This window comes from Zea mays, chromosome 5 (assembly GCF_902167145.1).
Source record: "Zea mays cultivar B73 chromosome 5, Zm-B73-REFERENCE-NAM-5.0, whole genome shotgun sequence".
In the NCBI taxonomy this organism is placed as follows: domain Eukaryota; kingdom Viridiplantae; phylum Streptophyta; class Magnoliopsida; order Poales; family Poaceae; genus Zea; species Zea mays.
This window is the reverse complement of record NC_050100.1, coordinates 21999024-22022112: the sequence shown is the minus strand read 5'-3', so window position 1 is coordinate 22022112 and position 23089 is coordinate 21999024. Positions and strand designations below refer to the sequence as shown.

Below are 23089 nucleotides of genomic sequence, written 5' to 3'. Positions count from 1 at the left end.
AAGTTGAAAACTACGTTGTAAGGGAGTGTAATGTTTGTAAATAACTCGTTCCAATGAATGTAGCCACACACAGACAAACTACATTCATAAGTTACCGAATGAATGTATATTTAATCTAAAACGAATTATATTTTAGTACGGAGAAGACTACGATATCCAAATGATTAGTACAGACCAAGGTAACATTGCAAGCCACCTAACATGATAAGACTCGCTACACAAAGGCTTAGACAGCTGAACAGGAACTAACAGACACAATACAGATTATATTTCACCTGACCGAAAAAAAACGGCCAGGGAGAGTGACCAAGGCCTTGCTGAGCTCAGTTTGCACCAATATAAGGTTCAAAATAAGCGGGGCTGCAGACATACATACTGATCGGTGCCACGGGTCAATTTTACTACCATTCCCTTGTCATAACTACCACAATTAGCTACACAAGCTAATCACTACGTCAAAGCTTTGCGGTAGCCGGTTAGCTCCGAGGACCTGCATCATCATTTCTGATTTTTCTTCTTCCTCCTGTAGTCCTGCAGCACTTCAGACCGCTGGTGCGGTGAGGCTGATAGCAACCACTTGCTAAATTCAAGGTCATCCATACCCATGAAGGATGCGATGCAGCTAAACTCTTTCTTTTTCTGCTCCAGTGAATAAGATCTTGCCACTTCCCTTTTCTCCTCCGATGAATAAGATTTTTCCATGGCAGTGTGCTTTGTTTCATTCTTACTAAGCAGCTCCTCTAAGGAGCTCTGGACAGTCTCGTCTGCTCCACCTTTCTCTCTTCCGTCTGTCCTCATGTTCACGACATCCTCGTTGCGGTGGGCATAAACTATCCCTGTTAGACAGGCCAGATTTATTACTTCAAAATAAAATGGATCAGTGAGAGGGAAGAGAGGTTACATAATACACCCGGGAGTCAAAGGGAGAAAATATTTTGACAGGTTTTTCACTTTTCAGCGAAGAGAATCACTGCATAATTATAGCTGGACCCATAAACAGCTGCTCAGCTTCTGGCTACAAAAGAATAGCTTGATATTCCAAAACAGCGTAAAATAACATGATGGTTCAACTTTTTAAGCAGTTTATATTTTAGTGTACAAAATGCAAGCTACCTGAATCTGAATGAAGACGTGCTAAGGCACGTTCGCGGAAAAACCAAGCTGCTCTGAATTTATGATGAACTGTGACTGAATAAGATCAAATATCCCAAAACTAGAAATCGACACATTGAACAGCAGCCCTTGAATACTAGGTACAGATAAACAAAGAACAGAACAGTGCAGTATTTCAAAATCTTTTGAGAAGTATCTCCAAAGGTATAGATTGCATCTAAAATGAGTAACTAGTTTTCTGTATCAGCCTTTGAAGCTAATAGCTGCGGTAATATTATATGAGTATATTATATGGTAAACACCAAGTAATTTTTCAGAGAAAGAGCATACCAAAATCAACCAATTTCTGATCATCCGTATGTGTTGTTGCTGTGGAAGACTTCCTATTCTCTTGTGAACCAAATAAATCAGTATCGACTATTTCTCTTATCCCTGTTGCTTCTGTTGCACTACTCTTGCCATGTTCTCCATGCATCTCAATAATCTCACTAGTAAAAAGCTTATCGGACAAGTCACGGAAAAGATTGCAGATCCCAAAGAGCTCACCTTGAAATTTCTTGTCATCCTAAATCAGAATTATCCAAAATGGACACCAGATATCTAGTCAGTAAGCTGTTAACTTACAACTACCAAAAGGCCAATCCGAATTAAACTATTGTGCAGTCGAGATTGCACCTGGTCTGCCACACCCACAACAGCTAAAACAGCCCAAACTTAAAATCTCAAACTAACATATGCTGATGTGAGAAAAAAAACTGCATAGGAAGTTCGTTTGGTGGTGACATGCTTGGTTTTGCTCAAATGTCATCTAACAACAATTATGCGTAATGTTATTCTGTGGATTACAGTGTCACTTGTAACAATACACCGAGGTATGAAGCATCAATGTATGAATTTCAAACACTTAACATCCTGATTGGGCCTTGGAACCAAAAAGCAGGTGTATAACAGTCAGAAATTTGAAACATTTCTAAACGTATGAAGTCCTTATCAAATGTCTCAATCCTAACACATCTCTGAAGATAAGAAGAAAATGAAAAACACATATTTCTTACACTGTTAGAGCTTTTTTTTTGGAAAACATGGAAAATGTTTATGGAACTGAACCAAATGCAATGATTAACTTGGGCAAACACAGTCGTAGCAGAACACAAAAAGAACATAACATGATCCTTTTTGGTGTAGCTGTAAAGTTACGTGCCACATAGAATGGACAAAAAAATTAATTCATGACTACGTCTATCCAAGAATATTGAGTAAATAAACCCCATCCTCATCATCTTTTGTTCCAAGCCAGCTCAAAATTGTACCAATGCAAATGCCCTGGAAAGCAATTTATGTCCTCCATTTAATGGTATCAACTATCAAGATACTTCTTGTTAGAATATGCTATACATAGGGTCTGTTTGGTTGAGCTGCGGCCGTGAAAAAAGTTGTTGTGGGCTGTGAGCTGTGAAAAAAGTTGTTGTAAGCTATGAGCTGTTAAAAATCATAAAATTGTTTGGTAGAACCCACTAAAAGCCGCTAAAAGTTTTTCCATATATATTTTCATAGTTCCATCCGAAAGCCGCTAAAAGCAGGTCTAGAGGTGCTTTCAGTTTTACACTGCGAGAAAGTCAGCTTTTGAAAAAAGTTGCTTCCTAGTTCCAGTCCTTTGGTTTGGCTTTTAGCTTTTAGGGGGCCAAAGCCTAGTTCCAGTCTCCTTCTTGGCTGCCCCCTTGCAACTAAGAAGGGGGACAAAGCCTTGTAATAGGCGGTTATACAACCCTATAGACCTAGAGGTCAAGGCAAGCAATATAATATCTCAGTGTCGTGTTTCTTATATGACAATCAGATCCACCTCCTACATCTATTAGTTGATGTCCTGATCAAGAGGAAGATGACATAAACCTCACCAGCAATAAGATCCCACGACGACATCCAATTCCACAGTACCGACGTCTCTCCTAGGGCAAGGAAAGTGCAAACCCATCCTTAGAGGCGCGCAGCTACAAGGCTACCTAGATGGCATGGCTGTAGCGCCCGGCCGCCCGATGAGAATATGTTTACGGTTAAGTCTCTGTATCTGGCATCTCTTAACAATGGGTTGGGGGTGCATAATAAGGACCTTTGGAAACTTAGGCTTCCTCTGAAAATTAAGATTTTTATGTGGTACCTCAAAAGAGGGGTAACATTAACAAAGGATAACTTGGCTAGGAGGCATTGGAATGGGAATAAGATATGTTGCTTTTGTAGTAGACCGGAGACAATAAAGCACCTATTTTTCAGTTGTTTGTATGCGTCATTCATTTGGCGGTTGATTCAGATAAGCACGGGGTTGAGACCTCCTCGGGATGTTAATGATTTGTTTGGGGTTTGGGCGAGCGGGAGGCTTCCCAGAGTTCGAAACCTACTATTAACCGTTGCATCGGCAATTTGTTGGGCTATTTGGTTAAGTAGAAATGATGTGGTGTTCAATAATTCATCTCCTAAATCATGTGTGCAGGTAACCTTCAGGGCAACATATTGGTGCCGCTTCTGGTCTCAGCTTCAGCCTAGAAGGGAGGACCAAGAGTTAATAAAGTCTTCATGTCGTAATGTGAAGAGGGTGCTACTACAGTTCTTTAGCAATTTTGGATGGGGGTCTGCGTTGCGTTTAATTATGTAGTAGCTGTGGTTCGATAGCTGAAGTTCTTTAATTTGGCTAGTTGGGGTTCTCTGAAGTGGTCATAGGAGGAGTTTTGGCAATATGCTTCCGTCCCTTGTAATAAATGGCCGTAACCTCATTTGAGGCCAAGGTCGGATGATTTTTCCATTATCTAAAAAAAAAAAGCTACAAGGCTACCTAGATGGCATGGCTGTAGCGCCCGGCCGCCCGATGAGAATATCCTCGTCGTCAAGCAGGATGGCAAGATGACCTACGACGTCAACCCGGTGTATATCCGATGGGTCACGCTCCAACAACAGGTCTTTGGCTTCCTCATGACATTCATGACTCGGGAAGCCATGGGTCAGGTTGCCATCTTGTAACACCCTGTCTACTCCCGTACCAGCGGTACTTACTCCTGGCAGCCCTCTAGGACCACAAACCATCCTCACAGACCAACACAAGTCTTTTATGCACTTTGTCCTCACTCATGCGCACACGAGAAGACTTCCCGGTCGGTCACCCATACCAAGATTGCTCTGTGTCAAGCACGCTTAACCCAGAGGTTCTTTCGAGATAGGCTTCCAAAAAAGAAGATGCACCTTGTTGGTATGAGTACTCTATTAATTCTATTAAGCCTTGGCCAGGATGTCACCATCCACTGGAGCCAGGATATCACACAACCTACATCTACGAAACACCTCATGAGATAGGGTCAGAACTACAGAAGTCCTACACGTAGCAGTCAAGAGCTCGAACCATGAACACACAGATTACCCTAGCAACCACAAGAAAAGGTAACATAACAGTGGCTAAATATATTGCCAAGATGAAATTTCTTGTAGATCATATGACATCTGCAAAGAAGACTAATGATGATGAAGAACTTGTCTCATACATTCTGGAAGGACATGATGAATAACTTGTCTCGTACATTTTGGTAGGATATGATGAAGAAGTTTTTCCATTTGTTGGGCTTCACCCTAATGTTGATGCTAGACTAAGGGCCAAATCAATATGTTGTCTTGCACCCTTTTACCTTCATCGAACTTTGACAACATGGGAACTCGTTGTCTAATGATTCATATGACAATACTACTAATGAAAATCATGAAGTGTTATTGGTGATAGGCTAGAAGATGTTGTACAAGCTCTACCCAAGTTCAGGAGGGTGGTGCGTAGATACAGCAACCAGACCAGCACTGCGTGTCTGCACAAAAACAAGTTGTCTCACCTCACCTGTTTTACCAGCAAGGAACCAAAAGGAGGACAAATGAAGCTAAATCCTGTACAGATCAAACAACACATCAAAGTCTTACAGATCATGTCTCTGATGCGCCTGATCACAATGCAGCAACATCATCGAGCTCTACCGGTCCCTTAAGTAGCAGAAAGTAGTGCAACAGAACCTTCAGATGACTCGACATCAGTGCACGGTTTCATCAGGACCAACAACTCCATCACCCCACCGACCTCCCGTTCTCACTATTTACATAGACCAGCGTCCTCGGACAAGATCACAAGATGGAAAAATTACTCATTAAATATGGTTGTTTTACCACCACCGGTGAACCTCAAGACATGTCTGAAGCTCTAGGTGACGACAATTGGAACTTTGGAAGAACGCCATCAATGCTGAATTTGATGCGCTGATGAAAAAATAACACTTGGGATCTAGTTCCTGCTGATGAGGCCAAGAATGTTATTGACTGCAAGTATATATATATATATATATATATATATATATATATATATATATATATATATATATATATATATATATATATATATATATATATATATATATATATATAAAGTCAGGCTAGTGGCAAAGGGTTTTTTTTTCTTGAACACGCAGGAGAGCTGCACATCATTAAATTAAGAGAAGAAAAGAGTCCAAAATGGACCAAAGTACAATGCCTAAAAGGCATAACACCAGACCACCAAACTCCTGCTGCGCACAGTACCCCAGCCTCCTTCTGTGCATGGAACCAGAGTAGCGGAGGGTTTTAAGAAACGATATGACATAGGTTATGAGAAGACTTTCAGTCTTGTGGTCAAAGTAGCTACTATTAGAATTGTTCTATCCTTAGCGGTTTCTAGAGGATAGATATTGAGGCAATTTAATGTTCATAATACGTTTCTTCATGGCATTCTGGAGGAGGAAGTCTACATGAAGCAGCCACCTGGTGGATTTGAGAGCACGTCACAGCTCAATCATGTGTGTAAGCTATTTATGGTATGAAGCAAGCTCTGAGAGCCGAGTACCTAGTGATAAATTGTTGCATCTAGGTTTTCAAGATTCAAAGGTGGACACCTCTTTGTTCTTTATTCTTTTATAGGAAGGGAAATGTCTCAATATATCTCTTGGTCTATGTTAATGACATTATAGTTGCTAGCTATTCATCGGATGCTAGTGATGCTACTTTTCAAGATTTGAGTTCAGAATTTTCATTGAAGGACCTAGGGGAGGTTGCATTACATTCTTGGAATTGAGATACAAAAAATCGGTGATGGTATTCACTTGTCTCGGACTAAATAGGCTTCCTATTTGTTTGGTAGAGTTGGAATGATGAATTACAAGCCTACGACTCCGCTCAATACTTCAGAAGAAGTTAAGGATTGTAGAAGGTGAACTAATAGAGTTAGAGGATGCAATAAGGTACAGAAGCATTTTTGGTGCCTTAGACTTTGACACGATCCAGCTTGAGTTTTTCAATCATTAAGGTGTGCCAATTCTTGCATGCGCCCACTAATGATAATTGGACTATAGTGACGAGGATTCTCACAAATGTCAGGTTAACTCTTGGATATGGTCTCAAAACTGTAAAGTCTCCCTCCATGCTTGTGAGTGTCTTCTCTAGTTCTCTGATGCCGATTGGGTAGATGACATAGACACTCAATACGAGGCTTTGAAGTATATCTTGGTAGAAATCGGGTATCTTGGAGTGCTCGCAAGAGCCCACAGCCTCACTAAAGCTGAATATAAAGCCATAACTAATGCCACGTCAGAGCTCATGCGAATCCGGTTATTTTAAAGAAAATAAAGATTCCTTGTCCTCTTGGTGCAAGGATCGGGTGTGATAATATTGGAGCTACCTATCTTATATCAAATCCAAGGATTCATGGTCCTCTGAGACATGTTAAGATTGATTTTCATTTTGTGAGAGAAAGAGTAGTTAAAGGAATTTTGGAGGTCAGAGTTATATCTACAAAGAACTAAGTTGCAAATGGCTTTACTAAGGCACTGGCTATGTTGAAGTTAGCTTCATTCAAAGACAATCTTAACTTATGCAAGTTATGATTAAGGGGGACGTTAGAATATGTTATACATAGGCTACAACCTTAGTTGTCCACGATCCTCTTGGGCTAGATTAGAAACCGACTCAGATTAGAGGTTAAAGATAAAACAGAACAGGACTGCATGCGTCCAGTTCATTTAGAGTCAAAGTTGGTTAGGATGTTATAACCGAGTAGGATTCCTCTTGTTATTAGAGGTTTCTTCCTATATAAATATACAACCCATTGATACTAGAGGTCAAGACAAGCAATTTAATATCCTGGTGTTGCGTTTCTTTCACTTCTATGGCTAAGAAAATACCTGCACACCTTCAAAGTAACGCCTCTCTATTTTTCCAGAGACTGCAATGTTGGAAAGCTGCTGTTTATATATTTGCCTAGAATAAATGAGCTCTTCAAGTGAACCGGCACCAAGTAGGCGAAATACTGTAACATGCCGTCTCTGTCCATACCGAAATGATCTGTCTTGTGCTTGCAAGTCTTGGGCAGGGTTCCAACTTGGATCAAATATCACCACGCGGTTAGCACTAACAAGGTTTACACCTAAATTACCTGCTCGAGTAGATATAAGGAAAACCTGCATAAAAGAATTTAACCACTTAACTCAACTATGGCCTTCAAAATTTTGTTAGAAGTACAAAAAAATCCACATCCACCAAAATTGACCTGTTTGCTAGGGCTTCTGTTGAACTCATCCACTAGTGATTGGCGTGCATTCATCGGAGTTGTTCCATCGAAGCGTGAAAAGCAATAACCCTTCCTTATGAGAAACTTCTCTAGTATGTCAAGCATCCTGCATGTAAATAGAAATAAATGAAATCAAGTAACCAAATACAGTGATGCTACAAGCCATCAATTAAAAATAGGCCAAGCAAACTGTGAGAACACTAACAGGGCCTTACAAAGATCCAAGATAATGATATGAAACTGAATTGTGACTTGACAAATGACAAGTAGATTGGTCAAACTGGACTTGTTTTAGCAGGACCCATTTTTTAAAGTATTTTCTCACCAATCGTTTTCCAAGCTTCTACAAATAAGTACAATTCTCAAGATACTTGAAGAAAGACTAATTTTGAGATTATGGTATCGAACGCGGACAAGTACAGAGGAAATTTTAAACACCAGTTAGAATAAAAGCCTAACTCTAGAAGGAACAAACAGAACAATAAACAGGTCCGATTACAATTTGATTAGAAGAAGAAGAAAATAACTGCCAGATTCTGGAGTGAAAATAAAAAATAAATGAAATGGGCACTGGACAAAGTTCACACACTACTAACAATCCATAGTGTGGAAGTGGCAGCTAGAAAGGTCATTATTACTATTTATGTATCAATATTCGTAGTCAATGTATCTATTGGTATGCTAACTGGGATGATGGATGCTATGGTTTGCAATTTAGTTCCAGATGATGTGCCACCAATGCTGGCCCTGCCTAAACCGGGTCCTGGACCTATGGCCCTTGCTTCGGTTGATATGGCCCTAAGTGACCAGGCACAAGACGAAGCAAGAAAGGTGGACTTCTTCAACAAAATCACTAAAAGGCCATCTGAAATTCTCCCAATTCCAAAGCCCAGTCGGAGGAAAATGACATCCTTAGGGCTGGCTGCTCCTCGTCGAAGCAGGAGAGTAGCTGGAGTAGGAGTGGAATTCAGCATGTAAGACTGGGGTAGCAGAGCTGTCAAAAACGCCATGAAGACCCTGCTAATCATCAATGATTCTGGTGATATTAGCCCACAAGCCATTGATGAATATGCTAAGCTTTTCAAACATCCCCTCTCCCACAAATCCATGTGGAGGCCCTGGCGGCTCTGTTTGGCTGGTCCTTCCCAGCAGCGATAGAGACTCATTAGAGCCCTGTCTCTCTTCTTTGGCGGTCTGGCTGCTGTGTGTTTTTATGGATCCTTCAAAAATTTTGATCTGGAATGTGAGGGGTTTGAACTCTTCTGTAAGGCAAGATTCGGTAAAAGAATTGGTGATTTCCTCCCAGGTGGATGTGATCTGTATTCAGGAAACTAAAATGCAAACTGTCCCTAGAGGATCTATCCTTTCTATGCTAGGTGCAGATTTTACTGTTTATGTTTTCCTCCCATCAATTGGGGCAAGTGGGGGAGTGCTTATGGCCTGGAAGCGGCATATTGGTTATACAGGACAGCATAGAATTGACATTCACTGTATTTCAGTCCAATTTTGCAATGAGGAAGGACATACCTGGTGGTTGACTTGTGTCTATGGTCCACTGGGAGACAGTGAAAAGATTCTGTTCCTCCAGGAAATCAAAGATGTAAGAGCTGCATGTGAGGGTGCTTGGATATTGGCCGGTGATTTCAACCTCATCTATAAGGCATCTGACAAAAATAACTCCAATATCAACAGGGCCATGATGGGCCGGTTTAGAAGAATGATTAATGATTTAGCTCTCAAGGAAATCCCTCTTCATGGACGCAAATACACATGGTCTTATCAACAGGATAATCCTGTCCTGGTTAAACTGGACAGAGCGTTCTGCTCAGTTGATTGGGAAATAATGTTCCCAAATGCCCTCCTTCAGAGTGCAGCCTCTCTGGACTCAGACCACTGCCCCCTGATCTTGGGACTTAAAGATAACATGTTTGGGAAACGTAGATTTCATTTCGAGTCCTTTTGGACCAAAATCGAAGGATTCCAGGAAACTGTCCAGGCAGCATGGGACTCGGTGGAAAATGACAATTCTTCTTTCCTGACACTTGACAAGAAACTTAAGGTGACAGCTAAACGGTTGCAGGGCTGGAGTGAGAAGCGGGTGGGTCATGTTTGATCTCAGTTGGCTTTGGCAAAGGAGTTGTTACACAGGCTTGAGATGGCGCAGGATATTAGAACCCTCTCCCCGGCTGAGGTCTGGCTCAAAAATAAACTGAAAAAACAGACCCTGCTGCTTGCTTCTTTCAAGCGAACTATGGCAAGACTGAGATCAAGAATCACATGGCTTAAAGAAGGAGATGCTAACTCAGTTTTTCCACGTGCACGCAAGGCATCGCAAAAGGAAGAATCTGGTCACTAAATTGGTGGATGGAGATCGCATCCTTGTAAACCATACTGACAAAGCTTCGGCGGTGGATGACTTCTACTCCACTCTCATTGGTCAGAATGGGATCAGAGAAAGGACAATCGATCTTGAAGCCCTTGGTCTGCCAAGACATGCGCTTTCAGACCTTGACTCTCCTTTCTCTGAGCATGAGGTTTGGGAAACCATCAGTGAGCTCCCTTCAGATAAGGCCCCTGGTCCAGATGGGTTCACTAGACGGTTCTATAAGGTCTGCTGGAGCACTATAAAAGATGATATTATGGCTGCCTTGGCTGCTATTTGGAGCAGGAAGTTTGATCATTTCAGTAAACTCAACACGGCATACATTACATTGATTCCAAAAACAGATGGGGCTGATCAGGTTAAGGACTTTCGACCAATCAGCCTTGTGCACAGTTTTGCAAAGCTGATTACTAAAATTCTGGCTAATCGGTTGGCAAAAAGATTGAATGCGATGGTTTCCCCAAGTCAAAGCACTTTTATAAAAGGAAGGTTCATCCAGGACAACTTCATGTTAGTGCAACAAACCTCAAGGTTGTTCCATCAACATAACATGCCAAGACTGTTTTTCAAGTTGGACATAACCAATGCTTTCGACTCTGTCTCTTGGCCCTTCCTAATTGAAGTAATGCAGCAAATGGGTTTTGGACATATCTGGCGAGACATTGTATGTGGCTTATTAGCCTCTTCCACTACTCAGGTGTTGCTCAATGGTGTCCCGGGTAAACTGATTACGCATAGAAGAGGACTCAAGCAGGGAGATCCTCTCTCCCCGATGCTATTTATCCTTGCTATGGATGTTCTGGGCCTTCTGTATTCCAAAGCTGAGGGAGCTGGCCTACTCCAGCAACTATCAAGAAGGAAAAGGCTTCACAGAGTCTCGATGGATGCAGATGATGTGGCGTTGTTCTTACACCCTACAGCTACAGATATTTCAACTTCTCTTGACATCCTCCAGCTTTTTGGCGATGCGTCAGGCCTTTGCTATAATCCACAGAAATCAAATGTGTACCCTATCAAATGCCCCGAGGAGACTATTGAGGAACTCCGGAGCTGGCTGCCTTGTGAGATTGCAACCTTTCCTTGCAGATATCTGGGTCTCCCCTTGTCTTTACACAAGTTATCCAGGAATCAGGCTCAGCAGTTTGTGGACAAAATTGCAGACCGCCTACCAAGCTGGAAGGCCGATCTGATGAGTAGAGCAGGGAGAAGAATTTTAGTGCAGCATGTCCTCACTAGCATGACGGTCTATATGGCAATGGCAATCGATCTCCCTCACTGGGCCATTGAAGCAATTGATAAAATACGAAAAGGTTTTCTCTGGCGAGGAAGAAAAGAGGTGAAAGGAGGGCATTGCTTGGTGGCTTGGGGAAAAGTATGTCGTCCGTTGCAGCTTGGAGGTCTAGGTATTGCTAGCCTTCCTGAGCTCTGCTGGGCCCTCCGCATGCGATGGCTTTGGTTGCAAAAAACTGACCCAAGACGCCCTTGGTCTAGCCTGTCCATTCAAGTTCCTAGCATGGCCCGTTCCTTCTTCTCCAAGGTGTTGATCTCTGAGGTGGGGAATGGGACCAACACCATGTTCTGGATAGATAAATGGATCCATGGCAAAAGGGTATCTGATATTGCTCCAAGATTATTCAGCATTATTCCAAAAAGAATTATTAACAGAAGAACTGTGCAGCAGGCCCTATTGAACAGACGATGGATTGCAGACATCAAAGGAGCTCTTACAGTTGGTGCCATTGTAGATTATCTACACCTCTGGAATATTCTCGCAAATTTTGTGCTGCAGCCTAACACTGAGGATAGACATATTTTCAGCTTATCTTCGAATGGTAGCTACTCTGCAAAATCATCTTATATGGGTCTTTTCCTTGGATCTACCACATTTGGGCACTATGAAAGGGTTTGGAGATCTTGGGTTCCACCAAAATGCTGTTTTTTCATTTGGTTGGTGGCCCAAAATAGATGTTGGACAGCTGATCGCTTGGCAAAAAGGGGATTGAATCACCCTATCAGATGTCCTTTATGTGACCAGCAAGGGGAAACCCTGAACCACTTGCTTGTGAATTGTGTCTTCTCAAGGATTTTCTGGTACAACCTGCTAAGAAAGTTCGGGCTGCATAGTTTAGCCCCTCAGCCAGATGCAGTCTCTTTTATGGATTGGTGGGAGATGGTTTCAGAGACAGTAAATGGTTTGGTCAGGGAAGGTCTTGACTCCCTCATCATTTTAGGGTCGTGGATGATTTGGAAGCATCGTAATAGAGTCATTTTTGATGGAGGGTCTCCCAGCCTTCCTCTGATTATGGAGCATGCAGATGAGGAAAGAAGAGGCTGGGAAATTGCTGGAGCCAAAGGGCTCTCCTTCTTGGCTGCCCGCCTGCATAGGTTGTTGTAGGGACTAGGGAGTGTGTGTGGGTGTTTTTTATGGATCATTTCATGTACGAGTGTTACTGGCCTCCATAGGGAGTGCTTTGTTGTGTTTTTGGGTCTCTTAGACCTTTCTCTCTCTCTTCTTAATATATATCTAAAACGCAGTCCTCCTGCGTTTTTTTTCAAAAAAAATGTATCTATTGGCCAGCTTCGTGTCCGTCTCGGGAGACTGAATAAACCTCAAGAACAGCTCATACACAATCTGCAAGTGCGGCCACGCCGGGTCCATGCCGGGCTCTTCTTCCTCCATATGACCATATCGAACGACTCGAGCGCCTTGTTCTCCCTCAGGGCAGGGGTCAGCACCCTGAACAGATTCACAGACACCATCCTGATGACCTCCGGCACGACATGCTCCGGGAACTTGCCGATGGCTGAGGCGATGTAATCCACCAGCTCGCAGCACATGGCCAACTTCCCGAGGAACAGGTCGGGCTTCTCCAACGTCAGCGCAGCTCTGAAGCTCGGCAGCGCCTCATAGTCACGAGAGAGAAGGGGAGCGGTTGAGAGAGGAGGGCGGGATTAGAGATTTATAGCAAAATTAGTGGGCTTGTTAGGCAAGATAAGGCTTATCCAGGTGTCAGCATCATTATCTCTCTGAGTTTGTTAGGCGAGACGCGGCATAGAGGAGCAACCTACACGCTTCATGGAACCGGTGCTTTAAAGGAGTAGAGATTTGAGAAGTAAACAATATTAAATTGAGGCATGAAAGTAATAACTAGAGCATTTGGTAGACCAGTGGGGCTAAATGTCGATATAAATTGGAACCGATGGGATTAAAGTGCATGACAATATAACTTTGCTAGGCTGCCAGCTTATGAGCTAAATGTTAGTGCATAAATGAACAACCTGACAGAATAACTGAAAAGAAGAATCTTGTCACCCTGTCCAGTCCATAATGACAGAAGCCTTTCTAGTGCTCGCATCTTTCCACAGTTCTCAGCATCACTGAGACCCATGAAGTTCTCACTTTTAGCAGTACCACCAACTAAGTCAATATCTGCACCAAAGACAGCAGCTGCAAGTTCAGCATCTTTCTTCTGCTTTTCAAGCTCATCCTTTGGATTAGGTTTTATCAGCTCCAGATGGTTGCTAATCTACAGTACAAGAAGACATATCAGTTTTTTCAAAAAAAAGTGTCAAAAATAATGAACAGGTTTTTGTTGTTGCTGCTGCTGCTGTCATTCCAAATAACATAGGGTGGGAAAAACCTGCTGAAGCTTGACGAGGAAAGGAAGAACAAGACAGAAGGGGCATATAGAACAGCCTTCAGGGTTCTCTCTGTGAAGATAAGACCATATAACACCATCTGGTTCAGTTCTCTTGCAACATTCAACCTGAGGTAAAGGACTTCCACAGCTACAGCGGACATCCTTATTAATAAGGATTTGTATATCAGGTTGTTGCAGCATTCTTCTATAAACACGTTTTTGAACGTCACTCATTTTGCAGAAAACAATATTATCCTCCTTCCCAAGCATAAGATGTCCAATTGTCTCCTCTTTTGTCCTTCTCAATAAGAATTCCCTAAGAATGGAAACAAGGTGCTTCTTGCGCGCATCAGCAACTTGAACAAATCTCTCAGGAGCACTTAGCCTCTGACCCTGTTTTAGAGGCTCATCATAATAAGCTCGAAAGTGTTCTCGGTCCCCTAAGCAGCCAGGCACGACCCAGTCAAATAGATTAAATAATTCCATGATCTTATTCTGCATTATGGTCCCCGTGAGACCAAACCGCTTTTGAGTTGTTATCCCCAAGCATGCTGTATATAACTTGGACTTTTCATTCTTGAGACGATGTGCCTCATCAACAACCACAAGTTCCCACGAGATACCACATAAAACCTTATCATGAATTCTGAAAGTGTCAAAACTGGTAATGAGTACCTCCAGTCCTTGATTTTCAATTTTTCCAAGAACTAAATCACGATTTGGACCATGATAGACAGCAACAGAGAATTCTGCCCACTCGGAAAATTCATTTTCCCAGTTCCGGATCACCGAAGTAGGGCAGAGGATGAGTACAGGACCAGTCATCTTTCCTTTGTTTGTTGATTGCCCATGGCCATTGCCTTTTCCAATAACAGAAGACAAAAAAGCAATAGTTTGAATGGTCTTCCCCAAACCCCTAAATCACAAGAGAAATCATTTTTAAAAAGTGAACAGGAAATGCAATAAGATTCAAAGAGCATGGTAACTTCTACGTGTAGGAATGAGTTGATTGTCACTATATCAACAGTGTATATATCTGCATATGCTAACCTTTAATAAGCCGAGCTTACTTAGTATTATGCACCAGCAACAACAAACTACATTGAGAAAGTAGTTGCTTTGCTAAAATAATATGGATCCCCACCAACATTTAATATGATTGAGTAAGTATTTATCAAAAATAGACTCTTGATTGATATTCAAGGTTATTTCAAGAATGGAATGAGGATCATCAATCTCCTTAAAGAAAATGATCATCTGCAATTTTGAATACTCACATGTCATCTCCAAGAACACCGCCATGATTGTTTCTATACAAATTGTATAAGAATCTCACACCGTCCCTCTGATGCGCAAGTAGCCTGCAATTTATTGATGGGGGCACCTACAACCAGACAAGAGAAGTGCAGAAATTAAACTGATGAATAATTATAACCATCAGGGGCTTGTGCTGAGACAGAAGCAAATAATTTCTGACTGCCTGAATTTGTTTGGGTTAAATTTCAGCATAAAACAATCCCATAGTGGACAAAGATGCAAAACCATTCAGAGAAAATGAAGAAACGAAGTATAATGTTTTGGAAACAATAATAATGTAACAACATAGCTCTATGCTATAAAAGCATGGTGTGCACATGTGCAAATCACATTTACTCCTCATGCTTATAGCTGATACTTTTGGTTGAGCACTACTGAACACCCTTGTTTTGCCAAATCCATGGCCATGCCTGAGTTTTGCCCACGAGTAAATTTTAAGTGGTTTGGTGTAGTTCAAAGAAATGGATCATGCAACTATTTGCGATGATTCTTGAAGCCAGGAAAAAGCTTATCAGCATTCAGAAAAAACAAAAATTCAGCATTGAAGACAAAGTAGAATAGATGAGTCTATGAAAGAAACAATAGCAACACAGCAGAACCATATAAATAAATAAATAAGGGGCAACTATCTTCCCAGAAAAAACAAGTTATCAGCCGCTTCACTACAGAGAATTAATTAAGTTCAGCCTCGTTGTAAATAATAGTATTATCAAAGAGACCTCGAGATATAGTCCAACATAAATCCTGAAGGTCAAATGATGAAAAAAAAGGCAGTCCACCAACCACATAATGCACGTCTCATCAACCATGGAACATGTAAAAAGTTGAGTTAAGATATAAAATGCATGCAGATGGCTCATCATCAACTATTGTCTTCTTGTATTTAACTAAGATAAACCGCAGGGCGTCAACTATTGTCTTCTTGTATTTCCCTGGAACTATCTCTATCAGTGTATCTTCATTTACCAATTTTTGTTTAACTGAGATAAACCGCAGGCGCAGGGCATCAAGAACAGCAAGATATGACATGGCAAACTGTTATGCAACGTTTTCTCTCTCTCCCTCTTCTCCCAAGAAGTAGGATTTATCATTACTCATCATGTTTATCAAGGCATCGCCTTAGCGTCGCTTTAGCGCTAAGGCGCGCGCAGAAAGCAGAGCGTCTAGCTCGCCTTGCCCCGGCGTGTAAGGCGTCCGCCCCCGCGTAAGTCGCCAGCGGGGCGACGCCTTAGGGGTAGGTAGGGTTTTGAGTGGGGGTTTAAGTTAGGTCGACCGCACGCGCGTACCCATCGGTTCGGGTCAGAGCTTGTGGCGGCGGCGGCTGGGAACGTCTTCACTTGTGGCGGCATCCTTCCTCGGCGGCACGCAGGGCGTGGTGGCGGCCTCCAGCAGCGCGCGAGCGTGCTCCTCCCTCAGCTCCGACGGCGCGCGGGCGTGGAGCAGCTGCGCTCGCGGCGGCGCGCCAGCGAGCTCCCTCAGCCCTCTGTCTCTCTGAGTTCAGGCTTGCGCGGTGCGCATGGTGAGGCTTGGGCGGGCACGCGTGCTCAATCCCTCAGTCCCTCTGCCGGTCTGCCCTCTCCTGCACAGCTACACTCCATCGGTTCTCTGCTCCTGGAATCCTGGTATAGCTTGTGCCCTTTGCCATATGTTCTCTACTTCTCTGCTCCTGGAATCCTAGTATCTAAAATAGATGTTGGTTAGTTGGTTGTAATTTGTAGCTTGCTGAACTGAAAACATGGAGAGTGCCGGCTCTGTTGGTGGTGGTCAAACTGATGTTGCTGGTACTAGTAGTGCTGATGCGTATGATCCTATGGCTGATCCGAAACGGAGAGCAAAGTCCAATGATCCCGGATGGAAGTATGGGTATTGGACAGAAATTGGGAACCGAGATAAGGTCACATGCAACCTTTGCAAGACTGTGACAACTAGAGGAATCAAAAGGTTGAAAGAACACCTTGCGGGTGGTTTTGTGGATACATTAATGTGTTCTAAGACAACAACAGAGATTGGAAAAGAAATGAAAGCATATTTGGACAAGAATAAGAGATACAGACCTATTTTTCTTGCGGTTGGTCATGAGCAGCAGGGGCAACAGGATACCACTTCTGTACATCAACCTAGCTCGGGGACAGCTGCTAAAAGGAAGAGAGCTGCATTTCAATTTAGAACAGCAGCTCCACAACCATCCAACATGGAAAAAGAAAAAGGAAAGGTTGCAACCATGCTTCGGAGAACTCCCAAACAAGTTGTGGATGACAGGCGCTCCTCAGGGTCACACCAAACCACCATAGAGGCTGCTAGATATGTTGCAGAGCTAAGGAGTTGTTTCAATGATGTGCTAGCAAGAATGGAGCCTGATGAAGAGATTAGGTCCAAGATTGATGAGTATGCCATGCATTATGAAGACCGAAGAGTTACTTATCTTTTCTAACAAGTTGGCACTCGAAAATATTCAATCAAAAAGCCCTTGTAAGTACTATATATGATTGGTTGATTGCTTTATAATGCTTATTTCAGCATATGTGTTCCATTATTAACTGTTGGCATATGTGTTCATTTGTATTAGTTGATTGGTGGCGTGCATATGGTGGACGGGCATTTGAACTACAAAGATTTGCAATGCGTGTGGTTAGCCTTTGTGCTTCATCATCGGGTTGTGAAAGGAATTAGAGTACATTTGAATTTGCAAGTCCAAAATAGCTACTTTGGTTATGCTCAAATCTATTTCTTGGTACTTATTTAGCTTGGCATTTACATTTTTAACATTTATAGATGCATGCAAAGAAGAGAAACCGGCTGTTGCACAAGAGGTTGAATGACTTGGTCTATGCCTCATACAAACGGAAGATGAAAAGTAGGTTCCAAAAGAGAAGGGAGAAGGCCGGCTCAAGTTATGACCCATTAGTTATTGAAGACTTTGATTGGGACAATGAGTGGATAGACTCCTTGGTGGTACATCCAGGCAGCGATAATGATGATAATGCTTTAACATGGGATCATGTTGATGTTGCTATTGGAGCATCGGAGTCACTTCAAGGACGCAACCTTCCAAGGCAAGCTAGACAGACTCAAACCTACACAAGGCGTGCAAGAATGAGGACACAAGTTGAAGATGGAGAAGAAGCACATGATTCTAGTGTTGATGACATTGGGGTTGATCCAGAGGATGACATAGATGTGAGTGATGATGATGAAGCTAATGGTGGGGAAGAAGGCGGACAAGACAATGTTGATCCCACTGTCGATGAGTTTGATGATGGATATCGAAAGTTGAGACTTGAGAGTTTGAGACTTCATTGAGAGATGAGAGTATCAAGAACTACTTATGCTGAATTTTAGCTTATTATGCTCATTTATGTTGAACTTGTACATTGCTATTTGGTACTATCCAACTTTTATTTGGGACTAATTCCCTATGTTCTCTTATCTTTACATATGTGAGTAATTGGGTAAGGTGTAGCCTCGCCTTCGCCTTACCGCTTAAAAGGTAAAAGGGGGGTGCTCGCCTTAACTCGCCTTAGTGCCTTAATAACTATGCTACTCATTCCATCCCAAAATACAAGATGTCATGTATTTCAAAATTCAAACTTTGTCATCTTTGACCAATAATTAGTCTAATCATAATACCCCTATGAAAAGTTTGTACTACAAACGTGGTTATATGAGGTTTGTATTCATAAATACTTTGTAATGATCAAACTTCTGTAGCAATAAATCCGTTTCTACTAGTATACTGAAACAGAACTACTTCGTGCGCAGGTCATTCTTGCGAGACAATCCCTAACGAATCTACTGCTACCGAGGAGACGCAGGCGCAGTACGGTACCTGGACGACAGGGTGCTCTCCAGGCAGCGAGAGCACAAGTGGCTCGTATGGCCCGCGGGACTCGAGGGCGGCCGCTGGTGGCGGATGCAGGCAGCGGCGGATAATGGGGCGACTTTTTCTCTCGTCCTCATCCTCCGACGACGGCGGTTCGACATCCTCCCGCGGCTTCTCGATCGGGGGCCTGGGGGCGGGTGGGAGCTGTAAGGGCCTGGAGGAGAAGAAGGAGGATGAAGAGGCGGCGGCCTCGAGGCGGAGGAGCTGCTGCGAAAGGGACGTCTTTGGGGGTCTCCGCGGAAGGCGGGCAGGATGCTGTGGTGAGCGCGGTTGGGTCCGTGGTTCGGAGGAGGAAGAGGAACAGGCGTGGAGGGTTTCCTTGAGGCGGTTGAGCGACATGGACGGAGGCGGTGATGCTCCGGCGGGTCCCTGCCGTGGAAGGACACGGAGGCGACGGCGGCAATTTTGGGAGGAAATTTTTCTAGTTATCCAACGAAGAACAGACGAGCAAAAACAATTTCGACCAGGTTTAGGCTTTGTTTGGTATTTATCACAATCCACCTTAATACATATAAATTAGGTTAACGTTAATATTAGAGTACACATACTAGCCCTTAGAAGGTGTTGTGTTAGGTACTCTTGAAGTGGATTGGATGGATTAAAGAGAGTTTAAATCCCTAATATATCAAAAACTCTCACAAATAAATTTTAATCTACTTTAATCTACCTAAGATTATGGTTTGTTTGGTTAGGGTGGATTGAGCCAAACCCTTAGAGGATTTAATGGTTGTTTGGTTTGATGTCTAAATTGTCATACTTTGACTAACTTTTCTACCTAAGATTAGTTATTCAATTTGAACGGCTAAATTTAGACAAAGTGTGGTACAATTAGCCACAAACCAAACAGTCCCTTAATCCCCTCAATCCACTCGAACAAACCTAAAGTTTAGAGCCTCTTGACATAGCTTATTCCTCGTTGCTTCCAAGCCCTTTCACTATTTTTTCATAAACCGTACCAAATGATGAATAGCTTTAGGTTTTCTATTTTCTATTATTGAATAGGTGAAAAAATATCTTATTAGATCTGGCTCCTATTTTTTGTTTTGGAAAAAAGACTCTTCCTCATACCCTATCTCTTCTTCACGCGATTCATCTCCACTTGCACGCGCAGCCGAATGTCACCACATCTGGGTTTCACGACGCAGGCCCTTAGGTTCACTGGCATGGGACATGGCTTACACGAAGGGGATAGATGAACTGGCAACGCGTTCCATGGCCACGACATCCTCGGTGCATCTCGCCATATGCATGCAAGGCTAGCGCCGGACGCGGGGTCGTCGGCGTGTCTGTAGACGCTAGTGCGGGAGAACAGACCTAGGCAGCTCTCCCTCGCCATTTCAGGTTGTCGTCTAGCGGTAGAGGTTTCAAATCCTAGTCGCTTCCGTTGGGATGCAATTTGTGATGCGATTTAGTTTTAGGGTTTTCTTAAATATGAAAGCCGGTTCAAAACCGTTGCGCTCGCGGTGTCCACGTCGACCCAAAATATTCTCAGGCGTTGGATTTCCAATCAACGATCAAGGCACGGTCTTGCCTTCCTGTAACTTCACGCATCACAACACTCCCTCGTTCTCTACATCGTTATGCTCTTTGTAATAACCACAAAATCCTCTAGTGTTTGATTTGTTTAATGTATCAATAGAAAGCTCATTTTATTTACAATAAACTTCTATTTCAAAAATGCAACCATAAGGTTTTAGATGCATATCATCACTATCTCACGCCTCGTACATGATGGTAGATGGTGGTTCCCTTCTTGTACCAGATGCAACAAGTCTTCATCTCAAGCGTTTACTGGGTATTGATGCATATCATGCAACTGGACACACATTGAGTTTAGGTAACCCTCAAGCACTTAGATTGTTGTTATTCAACGGGCAGAAAAAGGGTTGTCCTCTTTCATACTTAGGTAATCACTATTATACAACACTAACATTTTCTAATTCACATATATAAACTCAGCTTCATTGCTGATGGAACATCTGAAGTAGAGTTCTTTTGTTTTGATAGTATAGCCAAATGAATAGTAGGAAAATCTTGTCAAACCCTTGTTAGTATAACAAATGTTTCTTAGAGTCCTCCAGACCTAGCTACCATTGTCTCGCTCAAATTCACCTTTGCAGTTACCACTAAAATGTATGCATTCTTTGTCACAAACAAAGTCTTTTCTATCTTCTCTATGCTAACAAATCATGGAAGACACACATCAGTACCATGTGCCATACAAAGCTATCCCCAACAAGAAATGCTGACACAAGACAACATACTTGGCCTCATAACCACACAAGACTCTCCAGCGGCATCATTGCCAAAACTATCCACTTTTGCCGATCAATAAAATATGATAAGGGATTTCTTAGAATTAACTACAAATATTTCATATCAACTTATGTATGTGTGTATGGGCTGATGAAATCTATTTGGCAGCGATGACGTTGACTTACATCTTCTAAGACACTACAGGATACAGAGGTAAGTTTGTTATACCAATACATTTGAATTCCGCATGTTCCTAGAGTCACATAACTGTCTACTCTTGATGCAACAAAACACATATTACAATCCACTCTCCCTTGAAACATGTTTTAACATTTAGATTACATATATTCCCAAAGTTGTATAGTTGTATACTCTTGTTGCAACAAAAACACATATTACAATCCACTCTACCTTGATACATGTTTTGTATAAGCAACAAAAAACGAAGGTATCAAAAAAGATAATGATCTTCAACTTTATAACATTGATACAACAATTTTAACAACAACGAAAAAGATGACAAAATAACTTTTGAACTTCTATTTTACATTAACCACATTATTTGACACTTATTATCCACTTAATCACATGTTGACGACCAACTTCCATATCAGCTCAACAAAGACAGCCTTGCATCGCCACCTAATAAGTATGTATTAACAAAAAACAAGAGAGGCAACCCGAGTATAAAATATGTTTCCCTTCCTGTAACTATGAATCATAGTTCATTCTAACATCACAAAACACATATATGATCAAGACTAGCCAACTCCACAAACAAGCGTCAATTTCTACAGACCCTGAAAGCCATAACCGTTAGATCATCGTCGTTTTCATGAAGGTACTACAACATCTGCTCTCATTCGCTCTACATAGTTTGTAATCAATATAATTTGCATATTGTTCTTCACTATCCTTCATAACCACTGCACAATAATACAGTAGCTCTCACAGACTCTTTAACAACAATGTATGTTTCCCTTTTTCTATACATGTAACTGTTTTGCATGCCTATGACGATCATCTTCACTTTTGGAGCAGGGATGCTTTTGTGTACACATAACCAAACTGTTGAAACCTTTTGTAACATCCTGAATTTGGGGGTATAAAATTTTCTTTCTTATATTCACCAAATTCATGTGTTACCCTCCTCTTTCTTTGCTTTACTCCTCTTTTCCCTAAAAATTGAGAAGTTATTTTGTATTAATCATAGTGAGTTAAAAACCCTACGGGGTTATCGTTGTCGCATCACCTATTAGAGCACCTAATTTTGTATGATGCTTTGTGTTGTTGTGCCTCCATTTAAACTCATGAAGCATGTTTGACTTTGAATTTAAAAGCTAGAGCTAAATTCAAAGTAGAAAGAAGAAAATAAATAAAAAAGTAAAAGCCCACCCTAGCTTTTCCCCTAGCCGGCCTGCTTCCCCTCCCCCTCCTGGGCTGGCGCAAGTGTAGCCCAGCACCGCCCCCCCCTCTTCTCGTGCTGCCGCACACCCCTGCTTGGGTCGCCAGGCCAGCGTGGCCCATCTCAAGAGCCGGCTGCGGCCCACCCAGCCCCACGTGCCCTAGCTCCCCCCTCCAGCCGCCGCATCGATACGAACACCGCTATTTTGTGCAACACTTTTCATGTCTTTTGATTTAGTGTAGAATGTGTACCCATTGATGTCATATGCTTGCCATGATGTCACAAAACACGATGGCCCAGAAGCCAAATTCTTCATTGTTTTCTCTTCCAAAGAGTCTGAATGGGATGTTTTTGTCCATTAATCATTCGCTGAAACGATGTTTGTGCTCCCTCATGATCCAGTCCTCTGTGTGGTTCTGATTTTCTTTACGAAGCTCATTCATGTGTTCCTCTATGTAAGGCTCAACTATCGCGAGATTGT

General features: G+C 42.3%; 1 protein-coding gene across 13 annotated transcripts; it reads right to left on the bottom strand.

Moving 5' to 3' along the window:
* Positions 1 to 105: 105 nt before the first annotated feature.
* LOC100502292 (uncharacterized) lies at positions 106 to 19465 on the bottom strand. Of its 13 annotated transcripts, none has more exons than XR_552477.4 (10): positions 18894 to 19465; positions 15028 to 15134; positions 13751 to 14666; positions 13389 to 13636; positions 7706 to 7832; positions 7341 to 7616; positions 5059 to 5423; positions 4638 to 4949; positions 1444 to 1678; positions 106 to 836 (listed from the first exon to the last, which is right to left on the bottom strand). XR_552477.4 is itself a non-coding variant. In XM_008646011.4 (9 exons), coding segments are annotated over exons 3-9 (2142 nt in total). In that variant the 5' UTR covers positions 15030 to 15134; positions 17122 to 17421; positions 18894 to 19024; the 3' UTR covers positions 106 to 498. The 13 variants fall into 13 exon arrangements, 4 of the variants coding, with proteins under 4 accessions (XP_008644233.1, XP_020393117.1, XP_020393118.1 ...); XR_004849257.1 differs by having other exon boundaries at positions 242 to 836; positions 5059 to 5420; positions 7349 to 7616; positions 18894 to 19425; XM_008646011.4 differs by lacking the exons at positions 4638 to 4949; positions 5059 to 5423 and adding an exon at positions 17122 to 17421 and having other exon boundaries at positions 18894 to 19024.
* Positions 19466 to 23089: the final 3624 nt, after the last annotated feature.